Source organism: Bos indicus, chromosome 4 (genome assembly GCF_029378745.1).
Source record: "Bos indicus isolate NIAB-ARS_2022 breed Sahiwal x Tharparkar chromosome 4, NIAB-ARS_B.indTharparkar_mat_pri_1.0, whole genome shotgun sequence".
NCBI lineage: Eukaryota > Metazoa > Chordata > Mammalia > Artiodactyla > Bovidae > Bos > Bos indicus.
In genome coordinates this window covers 5,642,314-5,662,751 of record NC_091763.1, presented here as the reverse complement: position 1 = coordinate 5,662,751, position 20,438 = coordinate 5,642,314, and the positions used below count along the sequence as shown (strand labels likewise).

Genomic DNA, 20,438 nt, shown 5'->3' with positions numbered 1-20,438 from the left:
CTGAGCACCGCTGAATGTACCCGGTAGAAGGTTGCTGGGGACAAAGGAAAAAGCCTCAGATGACACACAAGTGCACTGCACATCCGTAGCGACAGGAACGAAGTCAGAAGTTCTTAGTGCTTACTTTAAACCACACACCATCTGTCTGACAGCACAGGGGAGCCAGAACACGTGACCTCAAGCGATGCCAACTCAAATGTACCTCGTATTACGTAGGCTTAGATTGTATAACATGAGTTGCACAAATGCCAGTTAGTGAAAGGAATATTCCAGACCTAGGTTTAATTTCAATTTATTAATTGTTCTAAAAGGTTATAAGAAAGACTTTCAACTATGGGAAGAAGTTTGCAAGCTGTGCAGTTTTTCTCTCCTTCAAGACATGGAAAGAAAATACAGCTGACTTACATACAGAAAATTCTGGTTTTAAATACTTGCCAATGATTTTTGAAGCACCATACAGTATCCAGCAAAAAATTAAATGAAAGTTTGAAAAGCTTCTTTACCTGAAATAAGCCACCAAACAAACAAACCCCAAATTTTAGTAAGTTCTGTAAACAGTACACATTTCAAAATAATCTCTTGCTCTCTCAAATACCCACAGACACTGGGAAACTCAAACTTAGATGACATTGCCCCCTTGACTCCTGGGGGCCTCCCTGTGCCTTCCTGCAGGCTGTCACCACGGTTCCCTGACCCTGTCTGGTGAGGGAACGGCTCTGCAAAGCGATGCCAGAATCTTCCAGGGCACCTCTGGCTGACTCCCCAGAGCACAGGTGTGCAGCAAGCCCTGGGCCTCTCACAGCCAGTCCTCCTGCTGAACCAGAGGGACCCTCCTTCCTACTGTGTCCGATGCCTTGAGAATTACTGCTCCAAACATCCAAGAGCGAGATTCTGGAAGCACCCGAGGGGAGAGGGCCGCGAGCGAGGAAGGGGAGAGTTTAGAAGAAGAGAAGAAGCAGGAACACGGAAGCCACCTGCCCCGCTGGCAGGGACACTGCAGTGACAGTCTGGCAGCTGCTGGTGCTGGCCTTCACCTGACAGCACCCTGAGTACCCACTGCTGCTCCCCACCGGAGCTGCCCCTGCCCAGAACTGCCCCCACCCAGACCTGTTCCCTACCCAGACATGCTCCCCCTCCTGGAGCTGCCCCTGCCCAGACTGGCTCCCCACTCAGAGCTGCTGCCCCTCCTGGAGCTGCCCCCACCTAGAGCTGCCCCCTCCTGGAGCTGCCCCTCTCCTGGAGCTGCTCCCCCACCTGGAGCTGCCCCCCACCCAGAGCTGCCCCAACCCAGACCTGCTCCCCACCTAATCCCAGGTGTGGGTGATGCTCCACCAGCGCCCAGCTGTTGTCGTCCACACAGTGACTTCTGTAAACCAGCAGCTGGCACAGGTCCCTGGCTGTCATGTCTGCCAGAATCTCCACCACTTTGCTTGTCCCGTCTTCACTGAAGACTTTAACATCCTGCAACACAAGAAGGTGACACTTGCAGATGAACAACTTCGGGTCTTCAGAAAGAAACACCGATACAGCACACAACGGGAAAATTATAGATGACAGCGCTCCAACATGTATTACTGGTTTCCCAAGCAGCAGGTGACCGCAGGCTGCACCCATCAACACTCCCCTCTCATCCCCCTGCGGATGCACAGGGCACACAGGATTCCAACACAGGCTCTGAAAACACCCAGGAGACCTCGGGGACATATGGCCAAACCAGTGTACGAGCTGCTTTTCCATGATCTGTCTCGGGAAGTCAACAGATTTCCTTTTAAGTGCTGCTGGTGGTCTTGGGGTTGGACAGTTTACAGCTGAACTGACTGTGAAAGCAACAGATGCCCCGCAGGAATTCCTAACTCTGGGTGACTCCAGCTGTTCTCCCTTTCAAGGGTCCCCAGTGCAGCAGGCAGCACCCACTGCCTCCTCCTGTCATGCCCTACCCGCCTCATGCTCACTGTAGCTCAGGAAGAAGATGAGAAAAGGAATATGAACACGCCGAAATTCAAACGACTGAAAAGGGCAGTCCTCAAACTCTTCGGCCCCTCCCCCTACAAAATTCCAAGCCAGCTTCGTTTTCCCAGCACTGTTCAAAGCCATGACCTTTGAGCAGCTCCCAGACAGGGGGATGGCCAAGCAGAAATCCAGAGGATCAAACATTTTCTCTGCCCCAGCTGCAAAATCAATAGGGGTGTAGCATTGAGAGGAAACACGAGACGCTCAGTAAAATCTTACCTCCACAGCATGGAAAAAGCAGTCAGAGGAACAAGATGGCATTTTAAATCGAGACTGTGTCTTGAAGGGGAGTATGTCCCCAGCCTCTCCCACCGTCCCTGGCAGGCAGGACCCCCACTCCGGGCGCTGACCCACCGACAGAAGCCCGGTGGGCAGGCTGTCTCTGTGCGGCAGGGCAGCTGCTACAAGGCTGCCTTCGGCTCAGTCCTCAAGCCACGCGGGGCAGACCAATCAGGGCCCTACCTGGGCCTGATGCAATCGCTCCCCTACTCGGTGCTCCTGCCCGAGCTGGAGGCGATGACAACAGGACAACAACACGAGGCTCAGACCAGTGCTCCAGCAAAATGCCCGCTTACTCCTCCCCACGGTCCTGATGCCCAGGCAGGACGCTTGGCCCGAGCACGTGTGTTCTCTGAACTCAGGCCTGGCTGCCAAATCTCTCAGCAACCTTGAGCCCGGCAAGGCATGCTATCACTTGCAAGTCTGGAGCTGGAGCTTTCTGTGGCCCAAGTGTCAGCTGGTCCTGAGGAGCTGGCTCCACGCCCTCCCTCCCCACTCCAAGTCCTTTTTCTCGAGTTTTGATTAAATGCAGACTTGGAACATTTCTCTCCACTGCGAGGAGTCTCGCAGGATACGGTGAGTTGCTGAGATGAAGTCCACAGGGAGGGTGTGTTCCCCTGAGGACTGTCCACAGCAGACTTAGAGTCTCAGAGCCAGAGGGCAGGCAGGACCACCCCGGGGACTGAGCTGTCAGTGGGGCAGGGTCACTGTTCCCACCACCTCTCCACCAGCCCTCCAACCTGGGGGGGGATCAGGACCCAGGAGCCTGCTTATAACTCACATTCATCTTAAACGAAACCCACTCCACGTCTTTTCTGGAATTGACGTTTCACTGAACGACAGTTCTACTTCTCCAAAACCAATTAAATATTCAAATACAGATAACATGACTGAGTTTATGAAAACAAAATGGAATTTTAACAAAGAAAACATGTCTCTGGTGTATAGGTAAAAACTTTGTAAGAACAAATACATTAATACAAAAGAAAAACAAACCTAGAAAAAGAATTCATACAACTGATATATATGCTAAATATAAGTACATGTATAATCATAAATATGTAAATCATAAATATATAAATCTTCCACAGCAGTGCATACATACAAATACCCAAATCAGCATGTTCCTAATTCTCCTTCTTTCCTAAGTTTCTAAGTGAACGTATCTGTGATTACAACGAATAATATCTTCCCTAGGAAATTTAAATTAGGCTGAAGTGTGTTTCCTGTCTCTCTCCAAGTCTTTTCCTGCCCAAATCAGCTATAGCAGCAGCTTTTAAATCTTCTTTTCAGTCCTACTGCACTTTCCTTTAAACTCTTTCTTCACTTCCCTTTGCTCCAAGACCATGCTCCCAGAGGTCTAAATATAGACCTAGTATTAAAATCTAAGATGTGCTTTGTCATGTGGCCACATCCCCAGCTTTCAGATCCCCAGAGCCAGGGACCTGCTGGGGGTGGGGCAGGTGGGCTGCAGCCTGTGACACAGACAGACATGAGGGTCACAGGCTGCCAGGACAGGACCTCAGATCCCGTACTGTCAGCTCCGCCCCTGACACCGCGCCATCCAGTTATTGCTCCAAAGTCACCAGGGCCTGCTGACCAGATTAAACAGGCCCCAAGGCAGAAAGCCAAGGAAGCCACCAAACACGCTCACAGTCTCACCCATGGAGCCTGACAAGCTCGGGAGGAGAGTGTAACCAACACAGATACACAAAGGAAGGTGCTGTTGGAACTGCCAGCCTCTAAAGCCAGCAGCTCCAGAAGGGGCGTCTTGCCCTGTGCCCACCACCCCTGCAGTCAGCAACTGGGCAGGGCTGGGCTCATTCTGGAAACAAGAGAGGGTCTTCCATCTCAGCCTTTGGTGCAGCAGGCCTGGGCTGAGGGATGCTGGGGAGCAGGCTAAGCTCCCAAGTGAGATGCTCATGGTCCTGTGAGGGCGGGATGCAGGAGCTTCTTCTCTGTCGGCCTACCAAGGCCTCCGCTCCACTAACTCACAGTTCAGCCAGGATGAGATCGACCCCGAGGGCACACAGGGCTTCAGGGTAAACCTGTTTGGGGAACACAAAGATCTGGGTCCTGCGAGGTGGTTGGGGGGACAGGACTCGGAGCACAGACCAGCAGCGCCAGTCTGGCCCGGTCACTCCCTGGCTCTGTGACCCCAGTGATGGAAGAGGAAGCATCATTCATGACCCTCCTGGTTGAGGCAGGGGTTCTGGGGAGAATCAGACCCACTGCAATCTGGCTTCATCAGCAACTAGCCATGGGGACTTGGCTGGACCCGGCCTCTCTGTGCCTGTAAAGACGGGATCTGGCAGCAGCCTCACGGGGTCAGCCTGGCTGGGGCTAATGGGAGCCTCTTCCACAAAGCTCCTGGCCTCCTTTGCCCACCCCTGGGGTGCCCTCAGATGCCCTGAAAGCTGGGGACAAGGCAAGAGCTCGCTGAAGGCCTGAGACACAGGTGAGGGGTGGGGGACTAGACCCAGACAGCCATGACCGACTCCGGTTTGCAATTAAGACAGCAGACCTCATGATCGCTGAGATTCAGTGGGAACAATTCACTCGGAAAAGCCAACTGCTGAATTTTCCATTTTTGCACTGCAAAGGAAATTAAGTGGCTAATTGCTTTTAAAGACAAAACTACCATTTATTACAGAATAACCTATATGGGAAAAGAATCTGAGAAAAGACTAGATATGAAAATGAAAGTGTTAGTTGCTCAGTCAGGTTTGACTCCCTGTGACCCCATGGACTGTAGCCCGCCAGGCTCCTCTGTCCATGGAATTCTCCAGGCAAGAATAAAGAATACTGGAGTGGGTTGCCATTTCCTTCTCCAGGAGATCTTTTCAACCCAGGGATCAAACCCAGGTCTCCCACATTGCAGGCAGATTCTTTACCACCTAAGCCACCAGAGAAGCCTAGAATAGATCTATGTATGTGTATTAACTGAATCCCTGTGTTGTACACTTGCAACGAACACAACACCGTAAATCAACTATATCCTAGTATATAAACTATCTAAAGTAGAACAATTTTTTAAATACCAAAAAACTAAAAAAAGAGCAAATCATGTTCAACATAACACCTCCTTATATACTTAGAAAATATGAGAATGTATGCCATCCGCTTGGCAGAATTCTGATTCTGAAATTTGGAATAAATTCCTGGACTGCATTGCTTTCTTGCTGTATAAATGATAAAAATAAATAAACTTTGAATTAAAAAATAATATTAGGGAGGGATAATTACGTCAACAGCTTGAGACTCCTCCATCTCAGGGTTAATAGGGGGAGGAAGGTTCTACCATATGCAGTCCTCTGACTGGCTTGGTGCTGCAGCCCGTTCTAAAAGCCTTGATGTGGTAACAGAGGTTCCATCTTTCCTGCAGCTCTGCTGACACCTTTGCTGCATCCACTGTACAGAGAGGGGAGCAAGAGCTTGGATCTGTGCAAACTTGCAGGAAGGAGTTTAAGAAGAGCTGGGGTTGAAGATACATCATGTCCACGGCCCTCAACAGGCAGACAGACAGTGGGCACCTCCCTCCTGCCACCCTTATTTCTGCTTCGGGGACCAGACATTTCCTGCTGGGGCCTTGCAGGTCGGAGTCTTGTCCAAATCCTGCAGACTCTTGACACTGGCAGAGACCAACCCCTGAAAACAGCAAACGGAGGCCTCTCAGCGCTTTGTCCCAGGGTCAGCCGAGGTGCCGGGCATCCCTGGGGGGGTCGGTGGCCTCTCAGTGCTGTGGCTGAGCCGAGGACATAGCCTGTCCTCGGCACAGGACCCAGAGAGCCTGCTGGGTCTGAGCTGAGCGCTTGTCTCAGTTCTTTATCATCCAACTTTCTTCTCAGTTCAAAAGCTCTCTGGTTCCTGCTTAAATACATTTTCAAAGTGAGGATGTATGCTGGGCTTCTCATTAACTCCTGAAGCCTGCTGTAAATCCTGTGGGTAAACCCTTAGGGAGAAGCCAGGCTGTATCCAAGGGCCACCAGGGGGCATCCAGGCGGGAAGATCAATATTGAAAGGGAGGCCACACTAGAAGATGCTCAGCACCGCTACTGATTACAGAGATGTGAATCAAAACCACAGTGAGGGAGCACCTCACATGGGTCAGAAAGTCTACAGACAACTAACAAAGGAGAGGACATGGAGAGAAGAGAGCCCTGCTGTGCTGTGGGTGGGTCTGTGAGCTGGCACGGCCGCTGTGGAGAACAGAATGGACGTTCCTAAAAACAGCTAAGGAGAAGAGCTGCCATGTGATCCTGCAATCCCACCCCGGGCGTGTATTCAGAGAAGATGAAAACTCTAATTTGAAAGGACACGTGCACCCCAGTGTTCACAGCAGTACTATTCACAAGAAACAACCTAAGTATCCGTCGTCAGAGAAGCGGATAGAGAAGATGTGGTACATATACAATGGAATTCTATGCAGCCACGAAAAAGTGTGAAATAATGCCATTGTGGCAACGTGGATGGACCTAGAGACTGCTGAGTGAAGCAGGGCAGGAAAGAGAAATACCATACGATGTAACTTATATGTGGAATCTCAGAAAATGGTGCAAGTGAACTCGTCTACACAACAGAAACAGACTCACAGACACAGAAAACTTTGGGTTACCGAAGGCGAAAGGGAGGGGTGGGTTCATTAGAAGTTTGGGGGTAAGAGATACAGAGCACTACGTACAAAACATGAACAGCAAGGTCCTACCGTGCAGCTGCTGCTGCTGCTGCTGTCGTGTCAGTCGTGTCCGACTCTGTGCGACCCCACAGACGGCAGCCCACCAGGCTTCCCCATCCCTGGGATGCTCCAGGCAAGAACACTGGAGTGGGTTGCCATTTCCTTCTCCAATGCATGAAAGCGAAAAGTGAAAGTGAAGTCGCTCAGTCGTGTCCGACTCTACAGACCCCGTGGACTGCAGCCTACCAGGCTCCTCCGTCCATGGGATTTTCCAGGCAAAAGTACTGGAGTGGGGTGCCATTGCCTTCTCCGACCACGCAGCTCAGGGGGCTATATCCAGTGTCTCGTAATCAACTACGATGGAAAAGATCTGAACAAGGAGATACATATACACGTGCTTTCCGTGTGCTAAGTTGCTTCAGTCATTTCCATCTCTTGCCCACCCTCTGGACTGCAGCCTGCCAGGCTCCTCTGTCCATGGGATTCTCCAGGCAAGATGAATCAGTTTGTTGTAAAGATGAAACCAACATATTGTGAACTAACTATATTTCAATTAAAAAAAAATCAAAAGGGAGGGAAGACTGGGTGATAGGGTTGGGAGGTGCGGAGGAAATCCTGGTGTGGCCGGGCTTCTGAGGAGGGAAAACAGCGAAGCCGGTGGTGCCTGGGCAGTGGCGGTCACTCCTGAGCACTGCAGAGGCCACAGCGGGGCCCCACGCGAACTCCCTCCAAGGTCAGCATCCCTCTCTCCCAACCAGACACAGGGTGCAAGCCCCAAGACGGGAGGACCACTCTCCCAGAGGGAGGAGACGGGTCCACTGGGGCCCAGGTCTGAAGCAGGGCCTCTGCTGACTGCCTTTCTCTCTGTCTGCAAGAGGCTTCTCGGGAGCTACACGAGGCTGTTGACCCCGGGGGCCCTCAGAGCCCCCATGTGGGGCAGGCCTAGCAAATGTGGACGAAATTAGATGTATTTCAGATTAGGGCAGGGCCAGGGCTGGGCTGAGTTTGTTTTAGTGAAAAGAATGTAATTCCACTGACTTCTGTTTTCAGTTCTGTTCTAAACTGATGTTCTTTTGAGCCACAAGGAATGACAACTGCTACGGACGATCACATGGGCCCATCATACGCTGCAACATCATTAGCATCATTCTGTTCAACAACGCGGACCCAAAGGGACTTTTAAAAAAACAAGGGTCTGTGTTATAATCTATTGATTTCAAGGTTTCAGAGACAATTAAAAATATTGTAAGTCCTCTCAATCCTTTCTAAAGGAGTTAAAGTTCTAAATCAACTCACAAAGTAGTTCCCGGAACTCAAGCACAGATCTGGAGCCCCCCAGGGACACCCTCGTTGCCTGGTGCTCGTGGGCAAGATTCAGGGCACAAGGCTGTCTGCTGGCACCTCCAAGTCACTACCTGGCAGGATCAGTTTTGACTGGCTCACCTATATTTCTTTTCAAGTTTCCTAGGATAGATACATACAGCCTATTACTTTGAGAAAAGCAACTTGTACAGAGTGGTATCTTACAGGAAATAAAAATAACAGCTGTTTTAAAAACATCCCAGGGACTTTCCAGTGGTCCAGTGGTTAAGACTTTGCCTTCCAGTGAAGGGCGTGTGGGTTTGATCCCTGGTCGGGGAGTTAACATCTCACAAGTCTTAAAGGCAAAAAATCAAAACATAAACAACAGAAGCAATATTATAACAAATTCAATAAACCGTCAAAAATGGTTCACCCCTGCCCCTCTTCCCCCGCAAATCCTATTCTCTTTTGTTGAGGTATAGAGGAACCGAGGTCCCACTTCCATGGAGCTCAGAGAAGATTCTCAGCCCTTCTCTGGGCATCAGAGTCCTTGCATGCACAGGGCTGCTCTGGGGGCCCACCTGGCCCCCCACTAGCAGGGTCCTGAGCTGTCCTGGGAGTGTCTGTTCACATCTCTTTCTCTGCACAGTGCTTGGGGCCTGGCCCGGCTTGCTGCTCTGACTGCCTGTTCACCCAGGGAGGCACTACCCCCTGCCTGCCATACTGCCTCCCTTCTTCCTGGGCCCCAGAGCACAGCTGAGGCTTCCACTCCACCGCAGCGACCTGCTGTGACTCTGCAGCCCTGCGCTAAGCCATTCTCATCTACAAGGCTCCCCTCCCCGCAAGCTTCCAGGATTAGGCACCATGGCTGGGCTCCGGGTCATGCAGGGTGTGTGCGAGTCTCTGCCGAGAGGTGCCCCGTCCTGCCTGCCCGCCTGTGGCCCTGAGACCTGTGGAGGATGGCTGCTTTACAACGTAAAGGAGAGGACCTCATTCAGGGCACAGGCGACACAGGTGTTCCCACGCTCTGAGCTCTGTGTAAGGACAAGGGTGGTGGCCTCCAGGATATGCCAAGTCAGGATCAGACGGGATCATATAGAGGGGACATTCCTGACACATGCACATACATTTTTGTTGTTCAATTGCTAAGGCATGTCTGATTCTTTGCAACTGCATGGACTGCAGCACGCCGGGCGTCCCTGTCCTTCACATGTATATAAATATACACACATGCATATACACACAAATGTACATACACAAACATACATGCATACACACATACATATACAGTTGACCCTTGGCCAACAGGGGGACTGATCTGAGTATAACTTTTAGTTGGTCAACCAGCCCTACACCAGCGACAGCAGCAGTCGTGTTTGTACTGAAATATAGCCACGTTTAACCCAAGTCATTCAGGGGAACACAGACACATTCATCTTTTCTCACAGGTTTCACTGTAACATGTTTGGAAAACACATACAGGACAAAGGAAAGAATGTGACCACGGCTGACAACTCCCAGATTCACAGTTACAGTTCTCGAGTGTGTCCTTCCTGTCTTCTCCTGCACAGCTGTTTATAAATAGATGCATGGACACCACTGGGCTCAGACGGCGTCTGAGGTTTTGCAATCGTGGTGTCAAGCTTCACGTTACACCAGCAACATCACGTTATACCCAGGTCATTGTGTTTCTCTGGTGTTTTAGTGCTAGTGGGGGATTTCTGCTCATGGCTGTGAGGAAGGCGGTGCTGTCCCAGGGCTGCCCACTCAGTGGCTTCTCAGTGATCCTGCTTCTCACAGAGTGTCCTGGCACATCTTTACATGAGTCTTGGAGTGTGGCATGAATTATTTTCTCAGGGTAAATGGCCGGATGTCAATTTCCCCAGAGTACCACCTCTAATAGGGGAAATGTTTCCAAGAAAGGAGATGACATGTGTTTGGCAGAATGCATACTATTCCTTAAAGCACAGGTCTCCTCTGAGCATCTCCGAACCTCCACCCCTCATTAAATAAGCAGTCATCAAGCAAGCGCTGGGTGCTGGCCCCCCTCTCCTGGATGTCTAAGGCACCCCGCTCCCCACCCCCAACCCCACGCTTTCTAAGTGCATCATTACGGAGACTGTAGAAGCTGCCAGCATGGGATTCAAGCTCCTGCTCTCCACTCCCTGCACGAGCCATCCCACCCCAGATCCTCGACCCCAAACAGAGGGATGTTACACAGGCTGATGGTGAGTGTCACTCACAGAAATGCATGCAACACCACAGCCCAGAGCAAATGCTCCGCATACGCTCACTCCAGACACACTGCTCTCGACTCCTCCTCCTGGGGCATCATGTGCCTAAAAGATCCCACTCCCCACAGGCTGCAGGACAAAGACTGTCCACAGCACCAATTCAGGAAGAGGGAGCACTTGGCAGGAAGTTCACCCTGGGCTTCTGCTAACCTCAGAGACTTCCATGGGGCTTTCAACCGTTTCTGGTCTAAGCAGTTGAAAATCCAAGAATTTGAAGTTTGCTTTGTATTTCAAGCAGCTGAAGCCCACGATGAGAAGGAGTGATGGTCCTTGAGAAAAGAGGCCCCATCATGGCCCGTCCATCCTGGGGGTGGTGAAGGCTGTGCCATGCCCAGAGCAGGGGTTGACCAGATGACCTGTAAGGGGTCTGCTGACTGGGTTCTCTCTCTAGCTCTGCTGGGCGCAGGCAGCCCTGAGGGATGAATGTGGTGCTGAAACTTGCAAGGTGGCCTGGGACTGGGTTTTTCAGTGTGGATCAGAGCCCCCGGGGGAGCAAACTCCCACGGCCAAGCCCTTCCCTGGGGTGGCAGTGTCTTGTAAGGGAATTCATGGCACTAGGGTTGCAGACATGCAGTGTAAATGCAATTCCTACCTGAGTACAAAGTTTTTCAAAAGTGAGATTGAGGAATTAGGTGTCACAATGGTATTCATAGTATGGTTAAGAAAACAGTCTGGATCTTTTATAGAAATAGACTAAAAGATGTATAGATAAACGATATGATGGCTGGAATTTGGGTCAGAACAATATAATATACAAGGGGGTGTGGTTTGACAGTTGTGGGGTCTGGGTGGGGGGCATGTGGGCTTCACCACTATTCTACAGGTTTGCACAGGTTCTATTCCTCATATTAAAAGGAGGATAAAGAAAGCCACCAGGAGAAATAAAGCAAATTTGAAGACTTCTCCTGGCTAATCTATTTGAAGAACTGAACCCACGTTCTCTCTTATGAATCATAAAATGTAGTAGAGAAAGCAGTACCCCTTCCCACCCTGAGTGGTTCCTGACGGGGGCTGGACACCCCCCACACCCCCACCGAGGCACATTTGGCCACGTCTGAGATATTTCTGCTTGTCACAAGTGGTGTGTGTTGGGGGCACTACTATCCTCTGTGGGCAGAGGCATGAGTGCTGCTGAACATAATCCAGGGCCCGGGATGGCCCCACATCACTGGGACAATGTGAGGTCAGACCAAACAAGGACTGCCGTGGCCACGAGTCACGGGATCCAGTAACCATTAACCTGCTCTTATGACGAATAAACGCACACACAGACACACAGCTGGGAGGGAAGCGCTGCTCATCCTCACGGCTGAAGGCCGACTGATAGATGAACGCCAGAATGGGAGTCGCCACACGGGAACCGGTAATATTTGACAAAACCAGCCAAAGGAGTTTGGAGGAGGACGCGTGTAACATGGCTCCAAGCTCTCTTCCTTTCAACTCCTTTCTAGTTACAAGGGAAAGACGCCACATCGCAATGGAGAAACCTAGCCAACAGGACTAATGCATACCAACATTAGTGACAAGAGAAACCAGCATCACAGCGTCCTGAACTCCCGCCCCGAGAAGGAGGCAGCTGCCTGTGGTCTGCCCACCATGTACAGCCTGAAGGGGCCCCAAAGAAACCTCCTACAAAGCAAAGACAGGGCTCTAGTCACCGCGTACGTGATAGAGGACATGGAGTGGCCAGATTGGGCCCCACGTGGAAGGAGAGTAGAGACACTTAGGCCAGTACAGAGGTGGGACCTGTATGGGTTCATGAACCAGAAAAAAAGAAGCCATAAAGGACACTGGGAGGATGTGTGGGTCCCGGGGGAAGGCGGGCCAGTGAGACAAGTTGGGAGACTGGACTGACGTATATACGCTATTGATACTATGTATAAAATAGTAACTAATGAGAATCTGCTGTGCAACACAGGGAACGCTACTCAGCCCTCTGTGGTGACCTGAATGGAAAGCAATCCAAAACAGAGTGGGTCTATGCATAGTTGATCCATTTTGTTGTACAGCAGAGACTAACAGAACATTGTAAAGCAACTATATTCCAATATATATATATATGTTTTTTAAAGGACAATTAGAGACTCTGACTAAGGTTTGGATCCCTGCACTTATTAATGCGAACACCCTGATTTTGGTAAGTGCTGTGTGCTACAGTGCCTCCTGTTATACACACATTGATACACACTGGCATACATGTACAGGAGCAAGGAAAATGGTTTAAATGGGGCAGCATGTGAGCGACTAGGGAATCTGAGCCAAGATCTACAGGAGTGCTCTGTGTCGTTACTGCAGCTGCTCTATAGGTTTGAAGTTATTTCAAAGTAAAAGTTTAAAAAACACATCGTGTGACAATAATGACACACAGGTCCCTCCTCAATCAGCATCTCACGCCTGCCGTCACCGACAGGGGGCAGGGTCACAAAGACAGCGCTCTGCACCAAGAGGCTCCTCCTCCTTCCCCAGTAAGTATCTGTTTTCACTGTCAGGAGGTTTAGGACCTCAAATCCGCAGGCACCAGGGTGTTCAGCCCCGGTCGGGGTCAGGAAAATGTGCAGAATGCAAAGACCGCGCTTCAGTTCACACAGGTGTGCGGCGGCACCTGCCCTCGGAAAGCCCACGTCCACGCCGGAGCACTGCGCGGCGGCCACGCAGAGAGCCCATCAGACAGAGCCGCGACGCGGCATCCCCTCGCCACTGCCTGTCCCTCTGTTCTGTGATGGCAGGGCAGGCCACCCCACAGATCAGCCCCCCAGACCACCGGAGCCGCACTAAGGTGGCTCTGCCCTCAGGCCAATGTGCTATCTTTATCTCAAGCTCTGCAATGCATTTACCAGCATCCAGTTTCAGCGAACGTCTGACATGAGAGGCAGGGCAGGTCTTACGTGGTCTTTAGGGACGAGGGGGCCTCCAGCTGCGCCCTGAGCAGCATCCCCCGACCCCCGCCTCCCCCCGCTCAATGAGGGCGCAATATCAGATCCTATGCAGACCTTGGCTCGCGCCTACTGGGCCAGCACAGGCGTCCCAGCCGCTGCCCTGCTACTGTGCTGACGTTGTTCTAGCAGGGAGCGGGCAGGGGAGGACACACAGCTGGATGCAAAGAACACAATACACCTGAAGACTGACAGATATACTGGAAGTTTAGAAAAAAGTGAAATCCGAGGAGCTGAGAGAGACATGAGTGGCTAGGTTACAAAGGGACCACAACCTCTAGGCTTTCCTTGGGTCCAGACCATGCGGACAGTGAACCCCACACGGCTGCTGGGCGGGGCTGCCATTTTTATTAAGAGTCAAGAATTCGTATCTGTAGATACAATTTTCACTCTCAAAATCTCAACTCCCCTCCAAAACATATCTGCTAGGAATGACCTTATACTAATAACCTTTGTACCACCAATAACACTTGATTTTTGGGAAAGTCAACTTATCTACCATTATGGTGAGATTACAAGAATACCGCTAAAGATCAAGAGTTAGTGACAGTAATTACTGAGAAGTTCCTTAAAAAGCAGAACATGTTCATTGGTTATCAGTGGGCATCCCTGTTTGCTGCATTTTCGTAACTAAAATCAGGCCACAGAAGGGAAACCCTTTGCTGAGGGCTGAGGCTGGATCCCTGGGCTGCAGCACCGTCCATCTGTACGAGCAGCAGGGCTGCTCAGCTCTGCTCACCTTAGACCAGGGATCCGCAGGGGCGAAATGTAAGCCAAACGCCAGTGGGACCAGCTCCTCAACAACCAGGAAAGCACAAGGCTCTGTCCAAGATGGACTCAGAAGATGCAACGCCAGAAAGAGTGAAGTGCCTGAACGCGGCAGCACGCACCCTACCCCGCCCTGCGGCCACGGGGTCTCCAACTCAGGGGCTTCCAGCGCGACGGCGTAAGCAAGCGCCCCTGCTGCAAACCTCCCTTTGGGTCTGTCTCTTTGCTCCCAGACGGGCTCAGTAAATACCTTCTAGAGTTTCTTGAAGCTTCAGAAACAGCCAATGGAAATGACGGATTGCTTGGAGTCGGTTTCATCACGGGGGAGTGACTTAGCTGCCGCTCGGGGGCAGTGAAATCAGACACAAGACACCCATACTGGGTTCCTTTGCTCCTTGAGCAGGGGTCAGCCAGGCTCCAGGGCTTTCTCATTGTACCATACAGGGTACACAGCCCTCTGATGACAATTATAAAAATGAGCTTCATACACACACACAGAGTCATAAACACACGCAGCCTTTAATCAGCAATTGCTGTGCTGAGAATCTAAGTTTACCAGTATATCTATCTATCTACCTACCCATCATCTACCTAACCACCCAGCTCTCCACCATTAAGTGACCAAAGACCCATATGCAAGAATGTTCGTTTCAGCTTTGTTTACAATAAGAAAGAACTGCAAACAATGACACTGTTTGTCATAAGAGGGTTAGGTTAAACCAAGTACGATCCCCACTCAGTGGAGTGCCAGGAGGTTTTTGGTGGAAATGTGATAACACAGGTAAATTCTGGACAAGATAGACAACATCCATCCACACTGCTCATGCCTGAAGAATGAGGCGAGAGCTGGGCAATGAGGAGAAAGGGAACTTTACTTTTTATTGCAGACTGCCTTGTACTATTTAAGTTTCACTTTTCGATCTTCCTGTGAGCATGTGTTACTTTTATAATTTAAAACAACTCATGTTTTGGCCCCTGGTTGAGCACAGGTGACTTAGTAGTAAGTCAGGCCAGTGTAGTCCCTACTCTTCCCTGTGTTCAATGCCCCCACTTGCCAAACTGTGTGGTCTATCTGAACAGACTAGCTTCTCTGGAAGGATGCAGACGAAGGAGAGACTGCTTTGTGAAGACCTTTGGGGGAGGGGAGTCAACCTCTGATGGACTTCTCTCCCATGGAGGGGATGGCTCTGGGATCAGCTGGAATAAAGACCCAAAGTCCAATCCTGGGTCTCAAGCACAGGGAGCTCCCACCAGGAGTTGAATTTTTATTAACAGTTTATGCCACCTAGAATTTATTTCCGTCTATGTACATACAAGGGCTTCCTCAGTGGTTCAGTGGTGAAGAATCCGCCTGCCATGCAGAAGCTGTAGGTTCGATCCCTGGGTTGGCAAGATCCCCTGGAAGAGGGTACAGAAACTCACTCCAGTGTTCTTGCCTGGAGAATCCCAGGGACAGGGAGCCTGGTGGGCACAGTCCATGGGGTCATAAGAGTCAGACGCGACTGAAGCGACTTAGCACACACACGTGCACACAAATGGGGTGGCTCGCCCAGCGGTACTATCCTACAGTTCTGGACACTTGACATCAGAGACAAGGTGGTCCCCTCTGAGTGTTATGAGCAGTGTTACCTTCTATGCCTCTCCCCCAGCTCCTGGGGACCTGCTGGCCATCGCTGGCAGATAAACATCACCCTGATCACTGCTTGCATTTCAGGGCTTTCCCCTCTGTGTGGGTCCAAATGTCCCTTCTTTATAAGGACACCAGTCCTACTGGGTCGGCCCACCTACTCCAGCACGAGCACATCTTAACTTAATGACTAACATCTGTAACTACTCTATTCCCAAACAGAGTCATAGTCAAAGGTCTCAGGGGTTTCAGGACTTCACGTCTGAACTGGGGAGGGAGGTGCCATACCGTTCATAGTAATATGCAATAAAGGATAAGACCCTAATTCAGCTCTTCCTCTAAAGAGCTGATAACTGCTGGAGCATAGTGAATAAATCATGATGCCTTGTTCATGGTATTCTGATGCTTGGAGAGGCTGGCTCCTTCTCTGGGTACCTGCTCTAGAGCACAGATGTCTCTGCTTTTAAACCAGAACCACATGGTTTTCGACAGCAGCTTTATAAGGCCAAAACCACTCTTCTAAAGGGGGAACCTCTCATGCTCAGAGGTGAAATCTGGTTGGCCTCTTCTAGGTTCCCATAAAATTCAACCTTTCAGCAGCCTGGAACCCAGTGACAGCCCCTCGCCGCCCAAGACCCCAGGCCCCGAGGCTGTTCTTGCTCCCACTGTGACACCTCGGGGGTCTGCGTGAGTCTTTCCTGGGGAAGGGACCCTGCCTATTCTGAAATCTTTAGGTAGGAGTTTGGATTTCAAGTTTGTGAATCTGATGTGTGCTCCTGGTTGCATATTGGGTTGATGCAGTGACTAAGACAATATAAAACTAAATTAAAACAAGCACCCCACCCATAAAAGTAAGTGGACTGGTATCCAGGATAAAGAGAAAAGAGCAGCACCCAGCTGGGAGTTCTGTAGGCCTCCTTAAGGTCCCTGAGACCTGGCCCGCTGGGCAGCAGGTCCCTACGATGCCACCAGGGCCTCTGCCACAGCAGGAGGGCATCTGTTCTGGTCTCTGTGACAGCCCACTTGCCGTGACAACCTCAGAGTTATACAAGCTGCTTGTCTTTATTAGGGGAATTCCAAATTACTCTAGAGAAGATGGACACGGAGAATAAGACATGAAGGGCCTTCAGGGGGTTGGGGTCACAGACCCAGCTGCTCCTAAAAGAACAGGAACAGCGGCTCCTTGGTCACTCAGGTGAGACAGAACAGTCTTACCTGAGATCCAGAGAGAGCCATGCTCATCAGAGGTCCAAGAACCCCTCAGCAGGGTGAGATGGATTTGGAGACTTCCACTGCTTCTGACCAAAACCACCCTAAAAATAACCAGGAGTCATGGCAGCACGGCACCAGTGAGAACTGACACCAAACAGGCCTTCTTTACGCTCTTCAGGTCTTTCTACCAGAATGGTTTTTCTTATGCATCCCCGACGCTGTCTTTGCTTTTTACTCTGGCTGAGGACACCTGAGTTAGTGTATGACTAGGAATTATTAGCACTAGATGCTCCTTTGATTCTTGAAGGGCCCACATCCCTTCCTTCACTAACACAGTTCAGTTTCATCATCTCGCATTTCATAGGCTCATGACATTCTTGGTACATAAAACAGTGTGCGTGGAATAAAGTGAAGATTTTTTTCCCCCGCTTGGTACCCGGTTACTAATGATAAGTATCTGCTGAGCACAGATCACGGGTCCTCCTTAACCTCTGTTCTGGCAGCTCCCCCGAGCCAGGCCGGCTGGGAGGCCAGGCTGGCTCCTGGGCAGCATCCTTCCGGGCACTGGCAGCAGGCTGGAGCCGCCGTGGCTCGCCCTCCTAGCCAGCCGTGCCCTGGGCACCAGTGTGTGCCCCCAGGGGAGACTTGGGCAGGACTGGAGAGGTGCCACAGCAGGAGGTTGGAGCCCATACCACACGGCCACGGGCCAGGGTCACCTCTCTGCTGACCTCTGGCCAGGAATTGTATCTGTGAGGGCCTCGTGGGCACCAATGAACATCCTGTGGCATGCAAACCAGGTCCCCTCAGAACCTGCTGAGATTTCAGACACAAAACCTCTCTTTCATAAAAGAAGGAATATCCTCCCAACAACAGCTTCAGCTTTGCATGGCTGCTTACGGGTTGTTTCCAGACAGAAAAGCCCTGAGCAGGAAGGGTGCTGTCTGCTCTCTGAAGTCCACATCCTGGCCCAACACCCCCCAAAAGAAAAAGAAAAAACACTGGAGACCACACGGCTGCCAGCTGACCACCCAGCTGGAGCAGCAACAAGTCAGGAAAAGGTGCTACTGCTGTTTACAGAGCCTGCTTATCAAACCCCCAAATATCTGCACAAAGAACCTACCCAGGCCAAAAGGGGGCATCTAAAGTCAGCCTTCCAGCGGCGCAGATTTGGTGACAAGACCTTCCTCCTGTGGGTTCTGGACATCCTGGTACAGAGTCCCAAGGAGACCAGCCAGCAGCATCCCTCTGGGGCTGGCGCGGCCTTGGAGGAAACGTAGTGTTTTACTTATGGTCCTGCACATTTTCTTTACTTGAGGACCCTTCACAGTTTGAGGCTCCGACACTAACACTGCAGGAATTTCTTTCCCTTGGTTGCGGTGTATATGAATTGGCATCGAGGCTGAGCATGGCAGAGACAGACCCACTCAGCACGTCCCACTACGCCAACAGGACTGTGGCTACTGCGTTCGTCGTGAGAGGAAGGGAAAGAGGAACCAGCGTGTTCTCGCTGACGCTCTCCCAGGACAGGGCCATGTCTCCCTTCGCCAGCAGCACCAGTTTGAGCGCTCTGATTCGGACGTCGCAGAGAACCAGCCAGGGCGGCCGCCTCACCCCTCGGGGTCGCTGGTTGGGGCAGGAGGGCCGGAGGGTGTGCGCATTTGTCTCCCTTGGACTTGTACTGACTGTGACAGGACGTGATGGACTCCTGTTATGTTTTCTAGGATGTTGCTCCTCTTGGGGAAAAGCACCCTGCATAAATCTGTGCACAGAGAGGCTTACTGGGTTTTTCGCATTGTTTTTCTTTGTTCAGCATTTTATCTTGAGAACATTTCAGGCTAACGCAAAATGTGTGAAACCTAGTACAATGATTTTTCCACATGTTTTCCATCTAGGTTTATGTGCTTCCCAGGTGGCTCAATGGTAAAGAAACCGCCTGCCAGTGCAGAAGACGTGGGTTCGATCCCTGGGTCAGGAAGATCCCGTGGAGGAGCAAATGGCAACCCACTCCAGCATTCCTGCCTGGGAAACCCCATGGACAGAGGAGCCTGGCGGGCTGCAGCCCATAGGGTCTTAAGAGAGTCGGTTACAACTCAGCAAGCAACCAGCAGCAGCAGCAGGCTCCCCAGTAGCCCCGTTGGCTTTATCATCTTCTTACCCTCTGTCCCTGCCTGCCCAGGACAGTGAGCCATAGACAGCTGGCCCTGCAGCCCGGGACAACTTGATGTACATTTCCTAAAAACAGCAACTCTAACCACAGTTCAAGGACTGGAATCAGGAAATCACATCCACACATTACCATCAGCTGTCTGCATACTTCAGTCAAATTTAGCCAGTGTCCGAGTAGCATCCTTTTTGGAAAAGGCAGCTCCTAAGAACACGTGCGCGGGTGTGTGTTTGGCCGCGCTGGGTCTTACTGCAGCCTGCGAGGTCTTCGGTCTTGTTGGGGCACGCAGACTCTTTCAGTTGTGGCATGTGACCTCTCAATCGCCGCACATGGCCTCCAGTTCCCTGACCAGGGATCGAAACTGGGCCCCCTGCATTGCGAGCACACAGTCTCAGCTGCTGAACCACCGAGGAAGTCCCCAAAAGGCAATCTTTGAATTTAGGATCCCCTCTGGGCCCACTGGCCACCTTCAGCTGCCCGGCGTCTCCTTGGTCTCCATCAGCTAGACGTCTCCTTGGATTTGCTTGTCCCCGATCTCTCGTTTCTTGGGGTCTTCTAGGACCTCAACACCATTGAGGAGCCTGGCATTTACTGGAAGGTCCTGGGTCCTGGTTTGAGTTTCTGGCCCCACAGAAGTGGACTCTTTCTCGGGACGCCCCCTCTGGCCGTTGCTGGTGACGTTACCTTGGTCTGTAAGGTGGCCCCTGCTGCCCTTTCCACGGCCCTGAGTTGCTCCGTTACCTTTGCCCTTCGAGAAGCTCCTCGGTCCCCATGACAGGACCCCCTGCATCCATCAAGCATCTCCTGTGAGGCCCTGACTGCTGAGTAGAAAATGGAATTTAGGCGCTAACACCCAAGGCCAGGGTTGGACATATTTTTAAAGGAGTGAAGCAGAGCTGCAAGTTATCATAGAGACAAGAAAGCTACAGAAAGGCAAGAAGTCACCATGCGCTGTTGCTCTGCACAAATCCATCCAGTCCCCGACCTCAGCTCCTGCTGTGTCCTCGTCCTACCTGGCTGTCCCCACAGCTGCCATCCTGTGCATAAAATCCAACATGCAGACTTCTGCAAGGGGAAGGGGACTGGGGACAGGATGGAGTGGGGGTTGGGGTTAGCAGATGCAAACTAGCACTGGGTTGGTCAAAATGGTCATCTGGGGTTTGTTGTGAAAACT

General features: G+C 51.2%; 1 protein-coding gene across 3 annotated transcripts in view; it reads right to left on the bottom strand.

Annotated features, from left to right (window-relative positions):
• GRB10 (growth factor receptor bound protein 10) overlaps positions 1-20,438 on the bottom strand; it is a 219,951-nt gene that overhangs the window by 39,182 nt on the left and 160,331 nt on the right. For 2 of the 3 annotated variants that reach the window (XM_070787419.1, XM_070787418.1), the window contains exon 7: positions 1,305-1,461. In XM_070787419.1, the coding sequence (XP_070643520.1) occupies positions 1,305-1,461 (157 nt within the window). Of the gene's footprint in view, positions 1-1,304; positions 1,462-2,229; positions 2,513-20,438 lie in introns of those variants that run through there. The other variant, XM_019959628.2, reaches the window with a different exon arrangement.